Here is a 19,382-nt window from a genome sequence, read left to right on the forward strand (position 1 = left end):
GTTACTTTTTTTCTTACTTTAATTTATTTATTTAGTGCAAATATTTTCTTATTTTAAAATAAATTCTGCATTGTTGGTTAAGGGCTTGTCAGTAAGCATTTCACTGTAATGTCTACTACACCTGTTGTATTCGGCGTATGTGACAAATAACATTTTATTTGATTTCTATTGGGTACAAAATAATCTGAAACACAACCAAAACAAACTGCAAATGCATCCAACAAGTAGAGTCAACAGGCTTGATGAAGGTAAGAATATCGCACAAATATGATCAATGCTTCATTCGATAGGTTGTCTTCTATCTTGACATTGTCAAGTATTGAAATCTGACACGAATCCCACTTTTTTTGCGATCAAAAAGTTGTATTTCTCTTAATCTCTTAATTTCCAGTGTAGTGAGAGCAGTTTTATCGCAATGGTAAATAATACCGGTCAAATTTCTACCTTCTTGAATGGCAATAGCTCCTATACACATGAAAACGCATGACCCCTGGTATCGATAGAACATCGCTTACACAAAAACATTATAACATTCAAAATGTATGAATCTTTCCTGTAAAGTTTACAGTCTGTAATTTAACCTCATAGTCATTGTATCATTTCAAATTCAAAGTGGTGGAGTACAGAGCCAAAAGAACAACAAAACATGTTCACTGTCCAAATACTTTTAGACCTCACCATAAGCAGGCAACGGTGTGTGAATCATGTTGGACATATTGGAATCAGAATAAAATAGATTTACACCAAAACAGTCTTTATGGGCGTAAGTGTTTTACATAATTCTGAAAAAATTATCTAATTTACTTAATTCATACATTAACCACCATCAAATGATATTATTGCACCCATATTGGATTTTGGACACCATATTGGATTTGAGGCCAAATCTAGGGTGCCCCCAAAAATAATCTGTGGTTTAATTACATGAGTAGGGGCCAAAGATACAAAATCCTTCAAGGAACCTTGGACCCAAAATGTTTAATTTCGATGTCTAACCCCGCTTGTTTTGTTTTTTTAGAGCCGATTACAATAGCCACAACAACAAAAACGTGTAACTGTATTTTTATCAGGCAGGACCAAACAGCTATGAATGAGAGCAATGTTGTCTCTTATTCAGCTACCAAAAAGTAATGTGTACATTCATATTAAATATTAATAGTTGATATTTCCACCTATTGTATCTCTGTGTTTACAGGTCTATATTTCCAAGATACATGAAGATATCCTGATGCTGTTTGCCTGTGTATGTGGGGCAGACAGCAAATATTGGGTTTCATATGGTTATGTGGGAATGCCACGTCCAGCCAGGCATTATTCTGCACTTTTCTTAGTTTAGGGCGTTTGTCATAATATCAATCAATTTAACCACTTCTATAGTAAAATATTTTTACACAATCACCCATTTAATAAATGACAGCCATCATAGATGTGGAAAAAAACATGTGTTTTGTAATAGCTCGGGTAGGGGTGTCTCCAACATTTTGTGGGTCACAAGCCTAGTTTTTTATTTTTATTATTTAGCGACAACGTTGTTGCGATGGAGAACTCCTGTACAGTAGGTGGCGGTGTTAAACTTTAATTCCACAGTCCAGCATAATGACGAGGAAAAGGAAAGAATCACCGGCTACAAACAAAGCTAGCGATGTTTCGTTTCTGACAGGATTGCCTACATTTTAATAGCAAACTAGATAACTGTATATTATTATAATACTATAGAAAACACAAAGACTGTTTTCATATTGAAAAAGGGGACAAAACGTCGGGGACAATGTCGGGTTCCGTGGTCGAGTTCCAGGCGCAGATAGCCTCAATCATGGAGGTGCTAGCCAACGCTGCTGTAGCCGAAATCTGCAAAGTTGTTGACGATGGCTATGCAGTTGTACACCTGGAGATGTCCCAAAGCCACAAGGAGAACGAATTTCTCCGGAGGAAAATGAAATTGATGGAACTTCAGATCGCGAAGTTTCGAGCAGAGAGAACAAAGTTTTCAGAGGGGTCCGTCCACAACCGCTTCCATGGAATACGCCTGCTAAACAGACACAACCATCGAGAGACGGCAACGACAGGTTGGTGATGATGAATTTGACCGTGTGCACAAAGAACATCCTACACAAAGAACATCCTAGAATCAACATTATTGAAAATAATATAATTATTATAATAATTATTTTAGAAATACTTAGCCTTTCTTGAAGGCGTAGAAGGTCCATAGTTACCCACTGTATGTGGTAGTACTAATTTGTAGAGTGCCTCTATTTTTCCTCACAGCATGATTTTTTTCACTATCGTTAAAGTACATAATCCCTATGTTGTTGTGAAATATGAACACAGAAATACATTCGAGCAGGTGTTGTAAATGTTTTGTACACTCAGTGTATGTCATGCTTACTTTGTACTGTCAACATAGCTAGGATCCTTCTAGCTCTATAGACACATAACACGTCATGAACATATTATGTTTGCTTTGTTCTTTGTAAAACACCATTGATGGATGGGGTCAAATTAACCTCCCCCTTTATTTCCAGGACCTACTTGGCAAAGCAGAAACAGACTTTCCAACAGGAGTTTTGGGAACAGCAGCATACCAAGAGACAGACAGCCCATAGACGTGGACCAAGAGGATGTCTCTCCATTAAAGCATATGGATGCTACAAGTGATGAGGTAAGTTCCAATTTTAACAGCCGATTATAGACTGTCACAGACTTATGTCTGTTTTAGTCTCGCACACCAGAACGTTTTGCCTGGGAATGATGTGTATTCCAGCACATTCTAACACAATAACAAGGCAACTACTATGAATTACACTAAATCCCATGTCATGTCCATATCTCCATTCAGTAGATAGTGTATGATCTGTCTCACTCACTCATCTCTCCCACTTAACCCCATCAGCAGTCAGCAGAGACAGAGGAAGGGGAACCAGACCTGCTCATCATCAAGGATGAGGGGGAAGCAGATGACCAGGACTCTAGGATCAGCCACCCAGCCAGAACAGTGGAGGGCAGCAGAGAGCTAACCACCCAACTGACTGCAGCCACCACAGAGGATCCCACCTTCCAGCCCAGAGGTCCCAGAGGCAACAACAACTACATCAACACCGCTATGGAGGTCAGTGGATCCGACGTCGTCTTCCAATCAGAAACAGGGAATGTGAACCAGGGATCACAGCAGTACACAGGATTTGAACCCAGAGCAGAGAGACAGAGTCTGGACACAAAGTGTGACATGAACAGGGACCTCAATCTCCTAAGAGATTCTTTAAACCAGGTGTGGAGAGAGGTAGTAGTGACTGATGATGGAGCCTCTGCTGCTCACACTAAAGTAATGGACCTAGGGAGTGGCCCAGTGGGCCCAGAAACACAGACTAGCTCAGACATAGAAATGAGAAGTGTAGGGTTAGAAAACCACAGGTTTTCCCCCAAGTCGTTCCATTCCTCATCAGAACATGTAATAGTGATTGACTCTGTATCCAGTGGGCAGCAGGTAGATAGAGATTTAGAGTGGGGTCAGGTGGGTACAGCTACTACACCACAGGACAATGGGACTGGAAATAAGCAGAGAGTGGAAGTGTTTAACAGAAACACACCAATGATTCACCCCGATTCGATGAGAGACAACACAACGCTATTGGTTTCACCCAGCTTCCGGACCCCAGAGATAAATACAGGTATGCATCTTGGCACAGGAAAGGCAGGGGAGGCCAACAAAGATAGTTGGTGTTCGTTGGCAAGCCTCCATAGACACTCTGAAATACCAGGAAGAGGAGCTCAACAACCAGCTCATGCCTCACTTCCTGTCTACCATTTTAGACCAAGCGCCACAACTTCCTCTCACTCCAGTAATCTCGCCACAGATGTTACACCTGGCACTGTAGAACGACCTTACGGTTGCCCAAGCTGCCATAAGAAGTTTGTCCACGAGAGTGACTTGCGGCGGCATGCAGTCATCCACACCAGAAAGCGATCATTCTCCTGCACATTGTGTGAGAAGAGCTTTGTGTCCCCCAGCAAGCTCCAAATGCACCTGAACGTCCACCCTGGGGAGAAGCCCTTCAGTTGTGCACATTGCGGGCGCAGGTTCTCCCACTCCAGCAATCTGAATAGACATCAGAAGCTTCATCATTGAGAAGTGACACAGAATCAAGAGATTCCTATGGAAAAAAAAGCTATGGATTAGCATTATGTCAGTTCGTTTTATAGCAATATGCTATGAAAGTCCTGCCTACTTCCTGGATCAAGTCCCTTGCTGTTTTTGAATGGGATTTAAGAGTTTATAATAAAATTCATGAAAAGTCTTAAGATATATGTGCAGTTATATTCATATTAATGGAATAATTTTCTTCTATCCAATGTCTTTATTAAGGTTTTTGTGCAAAATACAGAAGGTGGAGTTTACCCTCCACTACACCACTGATTATAACACAATAACAACAAGGCAACTACTATGAATTACACTAAATCCCATGTCATGCCCATATCTCCATTCAGTAGATAGTGAATGATCTGTCTCACTCACTCATCTCTCCCACTTAACCCCATCAGCAGTCAGCAGAGACAGAGGAAGGGGAACCAGACCTGCTCATCATCAAGGTGGAGGGAGAAGCAGATGACCAGGACTCTAGGATCAGCCACCCAGCCAGAACAGTGGAGGGCAGCAGAGAGCTAACCACCCAACTGACTGCAGCCACCACAGAGGACCCCGCCTTCCAGCCCAGGGGCCCCAGAGGCAACAACAACTACAACAACACTGTTATGGAGGTCAGTGGATCTGACGTCGTCTTCCAATCAGAAACAGGGACTGTGAACCAGGGATCACAGCAGTACACAGGATTTGAACCCAGAGCAGAGAGACCAAGTCTAGACACAAAGTGTGACATGAACGGGGGCCTCAATCTCCTAAGAGATTCTTTAAACCAGGTGTGGAGAGAGGTAGTAGCGACTGATGATGGTGCCTCTGCTGCTCACACTAAAGTAATGGACCTAGGGAGTGGCCCAATGGGCCCAGAAACACAGACTAGCTCAGACATAGAAATGAGAAGTGTAGGGTTAGAAAACCACAGGTTTTCCCCCAAGTCGTTCCATTCCTCATCAGAACATGTGATAGTGATTGACTCTGTATCCAGTGGGCAGCAGGTAGATAGAGATTTAGAGTGGGGTCAGGTGGGTACAGCTACTACACCACAGGACAATGGGATTGGAAATAGGCAGGGAGTGGGATTGTTTGAGAGGAACGCACCTACGATGGCAATCCTCCATAGACACTCTGAAATACCAGGAAGAGGAGTTCAACAACCAGCTCATACCTCACTTCCTGTCGGCCATTTTAGACAAAGCGCCACAACTTCGTCTCACTCGAGTAATCTTGCCACACACGTTAGACCTGACACCATAGAGCAATTGTACAGTTGCCTGAGCTGCCATAAGAAGTTTGTTCACGAGAGCGACTTGCAGCAGCATGCGGTCATCCACACCAGAAAACGGGCGTTCGCCTGCAACTTGTGTGAGAAGAGCTTTATGTCCCGCACTGATCTCAAAATGCACCTGAATGTCCACACTGGAGAGAAGCCATTCAGATGTGCACATTGCGGGCGCAGGTTCTCCCACTCTAGCAATTTGAAAAGACATCAGAAGCTTCATCATTGAGAAATTGGACCGAAGCAAGAAATTCCTATTGAAACAAGCTGTTATAGCAATATCATGAGTTCAAACTTGATTTGTTCTGCAGTGCATTCGGGAAGTATTCAATCTATACACACTACCCCATAATGACAAAGCAAAAACAGGTTAAACATTTTTGTAAATGTGTGTGATATATATATATATATATGTAAATGTAATATTTCCAGTTTTTATTTATATAAGTATTCAGACTCTTGGTACTTTGTTGATGCATCTTTGGCAGCGATTACATTCTAAGTATTCTTGGGTATGACACTACAAACTTGGGGAGTTTCTCCCATTCTTCTCTGCAGATCCTCTCAAGCTCTGTCAAGTTGGATGGGGAGCGTCGCTTCACAGCTATTTTCAGGTTTCTCCAGATGTTTGATCGGGTTCAAGTCCGGGCTCTGGCTGGGCCACTCAAGGACATTGAGACTTGTCCCGAAGCCACTCCTGCGTTGTCTTGGCTATGTGCTTAGGGTCAGTGACCTGTTGGAAGGTGAACCTTCGCCCCAGTCATGTCCTGAGCGCTCTCGAGCAGGTTTTCATCAAGGATCTCTCTGTACTTCACTTCGTTCATCTTTCCCTCAATCCTGACTAGTCTCCCTGTCACTGCCACTGAAAAACATCCCCACAGCATGATGCTGCCACCACCATGCTTCACCATAGTGATGAGCGGTGCCAGGTTTCCTCCAGATGGGACACTTGGCATTCAGTCCAAAGAGTTCAATGTTGGTTTCATCAGACCAGAGAATCTTGTTTCTCATGGTCAGAGAGTTCATTAGTTGCCTTTTGGCAAACTCCAAGTGGGCTGTCATGTGCCTTTTACTGAGGAGTGGCTTCCGTCTGGCCGCTCTACCATAAAAGGCCTGATTGGTGGAGTGAGATTTGTGCCTCAACACAAACCTTTCTCGGAGGTCTACGGACAATTCCTTCAACCTTATGGCTTGGTGTTTGCTCTGACATTCACTGTTAACTGTGTGACCTTTATTTAGACAGGTGTATGCTTTTCCAAATCATGTCCAAGCAATTGAATTTACCACAGGTGGACTCCAATCAAGTTGTAGAAACATCTCAAGGATGATCAATGGAAACAGGATGCACCTGAGCTCATTTTCGAGTCTCATAGCAAACGGTCTGAATACTTACAGTACCAGTCAAAAGTTTGGACACACCTACTCATTCAAGGGGTTTTCTTTATTTTTACCATTTTCTACATTGTAGAATAATAGTGAAAAAACAAACTATTAAATAACACATGGAATCATGTAGTAACCAAAAAAAAGTGTTAAACAAATCAAAATATATTTGAGATTCTTCAAAGTAGCCACCACTTGGCATTCTCTCAAACAGCTTCACCTGGAATGCTTTTTCAACAGTCTTGAAGGAGTTTCCACATGTGCTGAGCACTTGTTGGCTGCTTTTCCTTCTCTCTGCAGTCCAACTCATCCCAAACCATCTTAATTGGGTTGAGGTCGGGTGATTGTGGGGCCCAGGTCATCTGATGCAGCACTCCATCACTCTCCATGGTCAAATGATAGTCCCACTAAGTGCAAGTCAGATGGGATGGCGTATCGCTGCAGAATGCTGTGGTAGCCATGCTGATTAAGTGTGCCTTGAATTCTAAATAAATCAGACAGTGTCACCAGCAAAGCACCATCACACCTCCTCCATGCTTCACGGTGGGAACCACACATGTGGAGATAATAATATTTGGACAGATTTCCACCAGTCTAATGTCCATTGCTCATATTTCTCGGTCCAAGCAAGTCTCTTCTTCTTAGTGTCCTTTAGTAGGGTTTTCTTTGCAGCAATTCGACCATGAAGGCCTGATTCACTCAGTCTCCTCTGAACAGTTGATGTTGAGATGTGTCTGTTACTTGAATTCTGTGAAGCGTTTATTTGAGCAGCAAATTCTGAGGCTGGTAACTCTAATGAACTTATCCTCTGCAGCAGAGGTAACTCTGGGTCTTCCTTTCCTGTGACATTCCTCTTGAGAGACAGTTTCATCATAGCGCTTGATGGTTTTTCCACTGCACTTGAAGAAACTTTTAAAGTTCTTGAAATTTTCCGAATTCACTGACCTTCATCTGTTGATGGACTGTCGTTTCTCTTTGCTTATTTGATCTGTTCTTGCCATAATATGGACTTGGTCTTTTACCAAATAGGGCTATCTTCTGTATACCACCTCTACCTTGTCACTACACAAGTGATTGGCTCAAACGCATTAAGAAGGAAAGAAATTGCACAAAATAATTTAAAACACACCTGTTAATTGAAATGCATTTCAGGTGACTACCTCATGAAGCTGGTAGAGAGAATGTCAAGCATGTGCAAAGGGTGGCTACTTTGAAGAATCTCAAATATATTTTGATTTGTTTAACACATTTTTTGGTTACTACATGATTCCATGTGTTATTTCATAGTTTGTCTTCACTATTATTTTACAATGTAGAAAATGGAGCAAATAAAGAAAAACCCTGTAATTTAGTTTTTATTTGTTTGACTAGGCAAGTCAGTTAAGAACAAATTCTTATTTACTTTGACGGCCTACCCCAAACTAGAGGTCGACTGATTAATCGGAATGGCCGATTAATTAGGGCCGATTTCAAGTTTTCATAACAATCGGTATTTTTGGCCGCCGATTTTCTTATATATATATATTTTTTTTTACACCTTTATTTAACTAGGCAAGTCAGATTAAGAACACATTCTTATTTACAATGACGGCCTAGAAACGGGGGTTAACGGCCTTGTTCAGGGGGGATTCGTTTTTGCAACCTTCGGTTACCAGTTCAATGCTCTAACCAACTGCCTTACATTGCACTCCACAAGGATTAACAGGCTGACTACTTGTTACGCGAGGGCAGCAAGAAGCAAAGGTAAGTTGCTAGCTAGCATTAGACTTATAAAAAACTATCAATCTTAACATAATCACTAGTTAACTACACATGGTTGATGATATTACTAGTTTATCTAACGTGTCCTGCATTGCATATAATCGATGTGGTGCCTGTTAATTTTCATTGAATCACAGCCTACTTCGACAAACGGGTGTTGATTTAACAAGCGTATTTGCGAAAAAAGTACTGTCGTTGCACCAATGTACCTAACCATAAACATCAATGCCTGACAGGAATATTTAGACTTAGCCACCCGTTAGATAAAATACGGAGATAGTTTCCGGATTCGACCATATTAATGACCTAAGGCTCGTATTTCTGTGTGTTTATTATATTATAATTAAGTCTATGATTTGATAGAGCAGTCTGACTGAGCGGTGGTAGGCAGCAGCAGGCTCGTAAGCATTCATTCAAACAGCCCTTCGCTGTGCTTCAAGCATTGCGCTGTTTATGACTTCAACACGGGTGGGTATAATTTGTGGAACGTTCCAACAGGAATCTATTCCAAAAACTTTGTAAATAACAAGGTTTCCAAAAAACAACGCATACAAAGTTGTATAGCGGCAGAATAAGATACCGGGTAGGGAGTGGTCTATTTCATTGCGTTTTTCACTCATTATTCCGAGAAATGTCTCCTCACATGTCTGTTTGCCTATGGACAAACATTAAGAATAAGCTACGTGGTGAGTTGATGCCTATTCGGCAGCTAGTTAGCTAGGTTTGTATGCGTTGTTGGTTGGCAACCTTTTACTTTACGTTTTTTGGAACAGATTCCTGTTGGAACGTTCCACAAATTATACCCACCCCTTCAAGCCTATCAACTCCCAAGATTAGGCTGGTGTAACCGATGTGAAATGGCTAGCTAGTTAGCCGGGTGCACGTTAATAGCGTTTCAAACGTCACTCGCTCTGAGACTTGGAGTAGTTGTTCCCCTTGTTCTGCATGGGTAACGCTGCTTCGAGGGTGGCTGTTGTCGATGTGTTCCTGGTTTGAGCCCAGGTAGGAGCGAGGAGAGGGGCGGAAGCTATACTGTTACACTGGCAATACTAAAGTGCCTATAAGAACATCCAATAGTCAAAGGTATATGAAATACAAATCTTATAGAGAGAAATAGTCCTATAATTCCTACAACCTAAAACTTCTTATCTGGGAATATTGAAGACTCATGTTACAAGGAACCATCAGCTTTCATATGTTCCCATGTTCTGAGCAAAGAACTTAAACGTTAGCTTTTTTACATGGCACATATTGCACTTTTACTTTCTTCTCCAACACTTTGTTTTGCATTATTTAAACCAAATTGAACATGTTTCATTATTTATTTGAGGCTAAATTGATTTTATTGATGTATTATATTAAGTTAAAATAAGTGTTCATTCAGTATTGTTGTAATTGTCATTATAAAAAAAAAAATGTCCGATTTAATCTGCTTTTTTTTTTGGTCCTCCAATAATCGGTATCGGTGTTGAAAAATCTTAATCGGTCGACCTCTACCCCAAACCTTAACCCGGACGACTCTGGGCTAATTGTGCGCCGCCCTATGGGACTCCCAATCACGTCCGATTGTGATACAGCCTGGAATCAAACCAGGGTCTGTAATGACGTGTCTAGCACTGAGATGCAGTGCCTTAGACCGCTGCGCCACTCAGGATTCCCCCTCGGGAATGAGTAGGTGTGTCCAAACTTTTGACTGGTACTGTATGTAAATAAGGTATTTCGGTTTTATTTTTATACATTTGTGAAAATGTCTCTGTCAGTATGGAGTTTTGTTTGTAGATTGATGAGTGGGAAAAAGATTGTCATCCATTTAGAGTAAGGCTGTAACGTAACAAAATGTGGAAAAAGTGAAGGGGTCTGAATCCTTTCCAAATCCACTGTATGTCTTCAGGACGTTAGCCCAGGTCTCATATGTTTTTATAATACACAACGTGGTTCATATTTACATTATCTGAATACACTTCAACCTTCTTGCCCAGGGACCCCCTCCCAGGCCACGATCATATGTTAGCCCAAAAAATCACATCTTGTCATATCTTCAGGTGAATTATAATGGCAAGGAGAAGTAAAACTTTTTTTTTTTTTATGAATAGATTTTGTAGATTCAGTATTTTGACCTACCCACATTTTATAATTGGAAGAAGTTTAAACCCTAACATGGCCTACTGGCTAGAAAGTTAACTCCAAACACATTTTCGCTAAGCACAGCTATTTAGCTGATTTTAAACAAAGGTTAGCCATGTGTTGGCAAAAATGTATGTTCAAGTAAAGAACTTACTAGCAGTCAGTGGAACTTGCCACACTGGTAGCCTATTCGCAGGTGCTTTTTCAAAGCCTATGTCAGACACACCAGTGTAATTGGCTCCAGTGAGTGTAATTTGCTCAATATTAGGAAATGTGTTGACATCTTTTGAAATAAAATATTATCTTTTTCAAAATGTGTTTATTCTGATTTTGCTAATGATATTCATAAACATTGTAAATACACTTTTCTCCACTTTTTACATGTGTGTATATATATATATATATATATATATATATATATATATATATATATAATTATCTATTTATTTTTTTGCGGACCCCCTGCAGTTTTTGTTTATCAATTCCTATAATTCAATCAATAAATAATATTCTCACATTGACCCTAAATATACTGAACAAAAAAAAGGCAACATGTAAAGTATTGGTCCCATGTTTCATGAACTGAAATAAAAGATCCCAGAAATGTTCCATATGCCCAAAAAGCTTCTCTCTGAAATGTTGTGCACAAATGTTTACATCCCTGTTAATGAGCATTTCTCTTTTGCCAAGATAATCCATCCACCAGACAGATGTGGCATATCAAGAAGCTGATTAAACAGCATGATCATTACACAATTGCATTTTTTCTATGGCAATTTGAAAATGTCTGTTCTTCCATAGCCTGCATATACTCACAAGCATGTTCGGGATGGATCGACATGTACCACAGCGTGTTCCTGTTCCCTCCAATATCCAGCAACTATGCACAGCCATTGAAGAGTGGGACAACATTCCACAGGCCACAATCAACAGCCTGATCAACTCTATGTGAAGGAGATGTCACACCAGATACTGACTGGTTTTCTGATCCACGCCTCTATGTTTTTTTTAAGGTACAGTGTCTGTAACCAGCAGATGCATATCCATAGATTAGGGCCTAATGAATTGTTTTTAAATTGACGGATTTCCTTATGAACTGTAACTCTTTGAAATTGTTGCATGTTGCGTTTATTTTTGTTCAGTGTATAGTGTATATTCAAATCAAATTGTATTGTATTTTTCACATGTGCTGAAAACAACAGTTGTAGACTTTACTGTGAAATACGATCCCTTTCCCAACAATACAGTTTAAAAGTAATAAAAGTTTACCAAATAAAAATATTAAATTGTAACTCAATAAAATGACAATAACGAGGCTATATACAAGGAGTAGTATCAGAGTACCGACACCAAGTCAATGTGCGGGGGTACGAGGTAGTATGTGCATGTAGGAAGGGATAAAAGCGACGAGGCAGTCGGTATGGGTAATAAACTGAGTAGCAGCAGTGCACAGTATGTGTGATAGTGTGTTGCTGAGAGGTCGAAGAAAAATGTCAAGAATCGTCCAAGCTAACGGGCGGGCCACAAACAGGCAAATAATGGTGCAGAACGGCGTCTCAGAACGCACAACTCAGCGGTCCTTGTAACGGATGGGCTATTGCAGCAGACGACCACACCAGGTTCCACTCCTATCAGCTAAAAACAAGAAGAAGCGGCTCCAGTGGGCACGCCATCACCAACACTGGACAATTGAGGAGTGGAAAAACATTGCCTGGTTGACGAATCCTGGTTCCTGCTGCTTCGTGCTGATGGAAGAGTCAGGATTTGGTGTTAACCGCATGAGGCCATGGCCCCATCATGCCTGGTGTCAAGTCCTTCACCCAGTCCGGCAACATGAAGAAGCACCTCCTCGTCCACACTGGCGGAAGGCTGGGCTGCCCTGAGTGTCCCAGGGTGAAGTTTCTCCAAGGTACAGATCTAGGATATGCTTCCTCTCTCCCAATCCTAACTGGTTGTGGAAAATAAAATAAAAACTGACCTAAGATCAGCATCTAGGGGCTAATTCACACATCTCCACTTGGAGTAATGATTGGCACGTTGTGTGGAAAAACTGGCCCTGGTTGTAAGGGAAAAAGTTCCACACTTCTGGGGTTTTCATATAAAAACTGGGTCCATGTGTTAACAGTTTGGAATTTTTCCACATGGAACGCTACCCTCTGTGTAGGGGCTTGTGTTTTCAGTTCAGCTGGCATTATGATTGGTCCAGAGTGGATTGATAATGTATAAGTTATTACAGGTGAAGATTTTAAACATCCTTATGAATTTGTATTGGTGCAGGGGTGAACCAAAGAACAGTAAAAAAAAAAAAATGTTTACACGAAATGACATTCTTTCACAGGTACATTGTTGTGCAGCACTCCTGTACAGTAGGTGGCAGTGTTCAACTGTAAATTTTACAGCCCAGCATATGATTACATTACTGTGACGAGGAAAAGAAAGCTAGCTACAATCAAAAGCTATCTATCGATGTTTAGCTTCTGATATGACTGTATTTGTTTTACTAGATTGCTAGATAACTGTAGAGAATCATAATATAGAAAACACAAAGACTGTTTTCATATTGAAAAGGGACCAAAAGCTTCGGAGGACAATGTCGGGTTCCGTGGTCGAGTTCCAGGCGCAGATAGCCTCAATCATGGAGGTGCTAGCCAACGCTGCTGTAGCCGAAATCTGCAAAGTTGTTGACGATGGCTATGCGGTTGTACACCTGGAGATGTCCCAAAGCCAAAAGGAGAACGAATTTCTCCGGAGGAATATGAAATTGATGGAACTTCAGATCGCGAGGTTTCGGGCTGAGAGAAAGTTTTCAGAGGGGTCCGTCCACAACCGCTTCCATGGAATACGCCTGCTAAACAGACACAACAATCGAGAGACGGCCACGACAGGTTGGTGGTGGTAATGATGAATTTGACAGTGTGCACATAGACTAAATTACATGAATCTTCAATTTGACCCCGTCCATCAATTGTGTTTTACAAAGTTCAAAGCAAGTATAATACATCCATGATTTATGTAATGTCAGAACAGTTAGGGCCCAGCAGTATTGTTGACATTCCATATATCGTATCATGCTGACTTTGTACTGTCAACACAGCTAGGATCCTTCTAGCTCTATATACACATTACACACGTCATGAACGTATTATGCTTGCCTTGTTCTTTGTAAAAACACCATTGATGGATGGGGGCATATGGAAAGTCATCATAATTTATTAAACTGTCATACACTATATATATATATTTAAAAGTATGTGGACACTCCTTCAAATTATTGGATTCGTCAATTTTAGCCACACCGTTGCTGACAGGTGTATAAAATCGAGCACACAACCATGCAATCTCCATAGACAAACATTGGTAGTAGAATGGCCCGTACTGAAGAGCTCGGTGACTTTCAATGTGTCACCTCCATAGGAATACCTCCTTGGCAACAAGTCAGTTTGTCAAATTTCTGCACTGCTAAAGCTGCACCGGTCAACTGTAGTTGCTGTTATTGTGAAGTGGAAACGTGTAGGAGCAACAACGGCTCAGCCGCGAAGTGGTAGGCCACACAAGCTCAAAGAATGGGACTGCCGAGTGCTGAAGCGCATAGCGTGTAAAACATTGTCTGTCCTCGGTTGCAACACTCACTGCTGAGTTCCAAACTGCCTCTGGACGATACATCAGCACAAAAACTGTTCGTCAGGAGCTTCATGAAATGGGTTTACATGGCCCGAGCAGCCGCACACAAGCCTAAGATCACCATGCGCAATACCAAGCATCTGCTGGAGTGGTGTTAAGCTCGCCGCCATTAGACTCTGAAGCAGAGGAAACGTGTTCTCTGGAGTGATAAAACACGCTTCACCATCTGGCAGTCCGATGGACGAATCTGGGTTTGGCAGATGCCAGGAGAACGCTACCTGCCCCAATGCGTAGTGCCAACTGTAAAGTTTGGTGGAGGAGGAATAATGGTCTGGTTTTGGTGAGGCCCCTTTGTTCCAGCGAAGGGAAATCTTAACAGTACAGCATACAATTATGTTCTAGACAATTCTGTGCTTCCAATTTTATGGCAAAAGTTTTGGGAAGGCCCTTTCCTGTTTCAGCATGAGATCGGTGTGGAAGAATTTGACTGGCCTGCACAGAGCCCTGACCTCAACCCCATCGAACACCTTTAGGATGAATTGGAACGCCGACTGCGAGCCAGGCCGCATCGCCCAACTTCAGTTCCCGACTTCACAAATGCTCTTGTGGCTGAATGGAAGTAAGTCACCGCAGCAATGTTACAACATCTAGTGGAAAGCCTTCCCAGAAGAATGGAGGCTGTTGTAGCAGCAAAGGGGGGACCAACTCCATATTAATGCACATGATTTCTGAATGAGAGTTTTGACGAGCAGGTGTCCACATTCTTTTGGCCATGTAGTGTAGTTATAATTATTTATTTTTTTAACCTCCCTTATTATTTCCAGGACCTACTTGGCAAAGCAGAAACAGACTTTCCAACAGGAGTTTTGGGAACAGCAGCATACCAAGAGACAGACAGCCCATAGACGTGGACCAAGAGGATGTCTCTCCATCAAAGCATATGGATGCTACAAGTGATGAGGTAAGTTCCAATTTTAGCAGCCTATTTTAGACTGTCACAGACTTGTCTGTTTTAGTCTCGTGCACCAGACACTTCCTTCCACCTGGTGATGAGGTTATGTCTGTATAGACGTGTATGTCAGCACATTATAACTAGTGATGTAGTGGTAAAAAAATATGGTTGGTAAACGATGATCGCCATACACAGTGAGTAAAGTAACACTCCCTATACTTTCAATGCATTTTTGCACCAAAGGTTTGTAAAGGCATGTGTAAAATACAGAAAGTGGAGTTTACCCTCCACTATACCACTGATTATAACACAATAACAACAAGGCAACTACTATGAATTTCACTAAATCCCATGTCATGCCCATATCTCCATTCAGTAGATAGTGTATGCTCTGTCTCACTCACTCATCTCTCCCACTTAACCCCATCAGCAGTCAGCAGAGACAGAGGAAGGGGAACCAGACCTGCTCATCATCAAGGTGGAGGGAGAAGCAGATGACCAGGACTCTAGGATCAGCCACCCAGCCAGAACAGTGGAGGGCAGCAGAAAGCCAACCACCCAACCAGCTGCAGCCACCACAGAGGAACCTGCCGTCCAGTCCAGTGACCCCAAAGGCAACAGCAGCATCCACACTGCTATGCAGGTCAGTGGATCTGACCTCATCTTCCTCCAGTCAGAAACGGGGAATGTGAAGCAGGGACCACAGCAGTTTACAGGACTTGAACCCAGAGCAGAGAGGCAGAGTCTGGACACAAAATGTGACATGAACGGGGACCTCAATCTCCTAAGAGATTCTTTAAACCAGGTGTGGAGAGAGGTAGTAGCGACTGATGATGGTGCCTCTGCTGCTCACACTAAAGTAATGGACCTAGGGAGTGGCCCAGTGGGCCCAGAAACACAGACTAGCTCAGACATAGAAATGAGAAGTGTAGGGTTAGAAAACCACAGGTTTTCCCCCAAGTCGTTCCATTCCTCATCAGAACATGTGATAGTGATTGACTCTGTATCCAGTGGGCAGCAGGTAGATAGAGATTTAGAGTGGGGTCAGGTGGGTACAGCTACTACACCACAGGACAATGGGACTGGAAATAGGCAGGGAGTGTTTAACAGAAACTCACCAATGATTCACACCGAATCAATGAGAGACAACACCACGCAATTGGTTTCACCCAGCTTCCGGCCCTCAGAGATAAATACAGGTATGCATCTTGGCACAGGAAATGCAGGTGAGGCCAACAAAGATAGTTGGTGATCGTTGGCAAGCCTCCATAGACACTCTGAAATACCAGTAATAAGAGTTCAACAACCAACTCATACCTCACTTCCTGTTGGCCATTTTAGACCAAGCACCACAATTTCCTCTCACTTGAGTAATCTCACCACACACGGCAGACTATGCACCGTAGAACAACCGTACAATTGCCCGAACTGCCATAAGCAGTTTGTCCATGAGAGTGACTTGCGGCAGCACGCTGATTTCCACACCAGGAAGCGGGGGTTCGCCTGCACCTTGTGTGAGAAGAGATTTATGTCCGCCAGTCAGCTACAAATGCACCAGAATGTCCACACTGGGGAGAAACCCTTCATTTGTGCACAGTGCTGCCGCAGGTTCTCCCACTCCAGCAATCTGAAAAGATATCAGAAGCTTCATCATTGAGAACTGACACAGAATCAAGACATTCCTATTGAAAAAATGTTATAGCAATATCTTGAGTTCAAACTAGAGGTAGACCGATTAATTGGCATGGCCGATTAATTAGGGCTGATTTTAAGTTTTCATAACAATCGGTAATCAGCATTTTTGGACGCCGATTATGGCCGATTACAATGCATTCCACAAGGAAACTTCGTGCCAGGCTGATCACCTGTTACGCGAGTGCAGCAAGGAGCCAAGGTAAGTTGCTAGCTAGCATTAAACTTAACTTATAAAAAACAATAAATCTCAACATAATCACTAGTTAACTACACATGGTTGAATATATTACTAGGTTAACTAGCTTGTCCTGCGTTGCATATAATCAATCGAATCACAGCCTACTTCGCCAAACGGGGGATGATTTAACAGAAGCGCATTCGCGAAAAAAGCACAATCGTTGCACGAATGTACCTAACCATAAACATCAATGCCTTTCGTCAAATCAATACACAGAAGTATATTTTTTTAAACCTGCATATTTAGCTAAAAGAAATCCAGGTTAGCAGGCAATATTAACTAGGGAAATTGTGTCACTTCTCTTGCGTTCATTGCACGCAGAGTCAGGGTATATGCAACAGTTTGGGCCACCTGGCTTGTCGCAAACTAATCTGCGCAGAATTTTACATAATTATGACATAACATTGAAGGTTGTGCAATGTAACAGCAATATTTTGACTTTGGGTTGCCACCCATTCGATAAAATACGGAACGGTTCCGTATTTCACTGAAAGAATAAACGTTTTGTTTTCGAAATTATAGTTTCCGGATTTGACCATATCAATGACCTAAGGCTCGTATTTCTGTGTTTATTATAATTAAGTCTATGATTTGATATTTGATTGAGCAATCTGACTGAGCGGTGGTAGGCAGCAGCAGGCTCGTAAGCATTCATTCAAACTGTACTGCGTTTGCCAGAAGCTCTTAGCAATGCTTGATCACAGCGCTGTTTATGACTTGAAGCCTATCATCTCCTGAGATTAGGCTGGCAATAGTAAAGTGCCTATTAGAATATGAAATACAAATGGTATAGAGAGAAATAGTCAACACGTCATAATTCCTATAATAACTACAACCTAAAACTTCTTAACTGGGAATATTGAAGAACTGGGAATGTTGAACCACCAGCTTTCATATGTTCTGAGCAAGGAACTTAAACGTAAGCTTTTTTACATGGCAAATATTGCACTTTTACTTCTCCAACACTGTGTTTTTGCATTATTTAAACCAAATTGAACATGTTTCATTATTTATTTGAGACTAAATAGATTTTATTTATGTATTATATTAAGTTAATAAGTGTTCAGTGTTCATTCAGTATTGTTGTAATTGTCATTATTACACATACATACATACAAATCGGGCCGATTAATCGGTATCGGCTTTTTTTGGTCCTCCTTTTTTGGTCCTCTAGTCCAAACATTGTCATGTTTGCCTTGGTCTCATGCATGTTGCATTTTTTTAAAAGATTTGTTACATTTTAGTAATTTAGCAGACGCTCTTAGCCAGAGCGACTTACAGGAGCAATTAGGCTTAAGTGCTTTGTTTAAGGGCACGTCGACAGATTTTTCACCTAGTCGGCTCTTGCAGAGCGCTACAAATTTGCAAAACGAATGACATGTTACAAATGACAATTTGTGTTGGCTAACGTTAGCTAGGTGATTAGATGGCTAGGGGTTAAGGTTATGAGTTAGGTTAAAGGGTTATGGTTAGGGGAAGGATTAGCTAAAATGCTAAGTAGTTGAAAAGTAGCTAAAGTTGTCCGTAATGAGATTGGAACACTCAACCTTTGGGTTGCTAGACTTTTGCGTTGTACACCCACCCATCCACCCCGACCAACCACACTCCTTTCATTTTTGCCTTCTTTCTTATGTAACTATACCAAACTTCACATATATTCATTTGAGGGTCACAGATTTAGAGGAACTATGGTACATCTAGTCTATGAGACGAGGCTGGTTTACAATACAATGCAGTTCATATTTACATTATCGGCATAAAACGTTACGGTTTCTTCGTTTCTTGGCTCCTTCAAGGCCAACAGCATCACTCACATTCACTATTAAGGGAGATAGTGGTTGTTTTCTCATTAGAATACTGCGTGCCTCAAAGTTATAGCAGATCCTGCAATTGTACTGTGAGAGTGAAAAGCTCTCCTTTTGTACCAATTTGTTCAATAAATCCTATAATTCCCTCAATAAATAATATTTGTTCAAAGAATTATGGCGCTTCTTATTTTTTTTGTATTTTACCCAATTTTGTGATATCCAATTGCGATCCAATTACAATCATGTCTCAACGCTGCAACTCCCCAATGGGCTCGGGAGAGGCGAAGGTCGAGTCATGCGTCCTCCAAAACCAATGTGTCTGAGGAAACATCGTGAGTCAGCCTGCAGGTGCCGGGCCCGCCACAAGGAGTCGCTAGAGCGCGATG

General features: G+C 41.8%; 1 protein-coding gene across 6 annotated transcripts in view; it reads left to right on the forward strand.

The window, feature by feature from the left end:
- Positions 1-19,382, forward strand: part of LOC115191661 (myeloid zinc finger 1) — a 47,558-nt gene that overhangs the window by 24,579 nt on the left and 3,597 nt on the right. The window contains exon 7 of one of the 6 annotated variants that reach the window (XM_029749477.1): positions 4,543-5,797. The exons of the other annotated variants lie outside the window; for them this stretch is intronic. Coding sequence (XP_029605337.1) covers positions 4,543-5,643 — 1,101 coding nt within the window. The 3' untranslated portion in view covers positions 5,644-5,797. Of the gene's footprint in view, positions 1-4,542; positions 5,798-19,382 lie in introns of those variants that run through there. 6 annotated transcript variants of the gene reach the window in all.

This window comes from Salmo trutta, chromosome 4 (genome assembly GCF_901001165.1).
Source record: "Salmo trutta chromosome 4, fSalTru1.1, whole genome shotgun sequence".
Classification (NCBI taxonomy): domain Eukaryota; kingdom Metazoa; phylum Chordata; class Actinopteri; order Salmoniformes; family Salmonidae; genus Salmo; species Salmo trutta.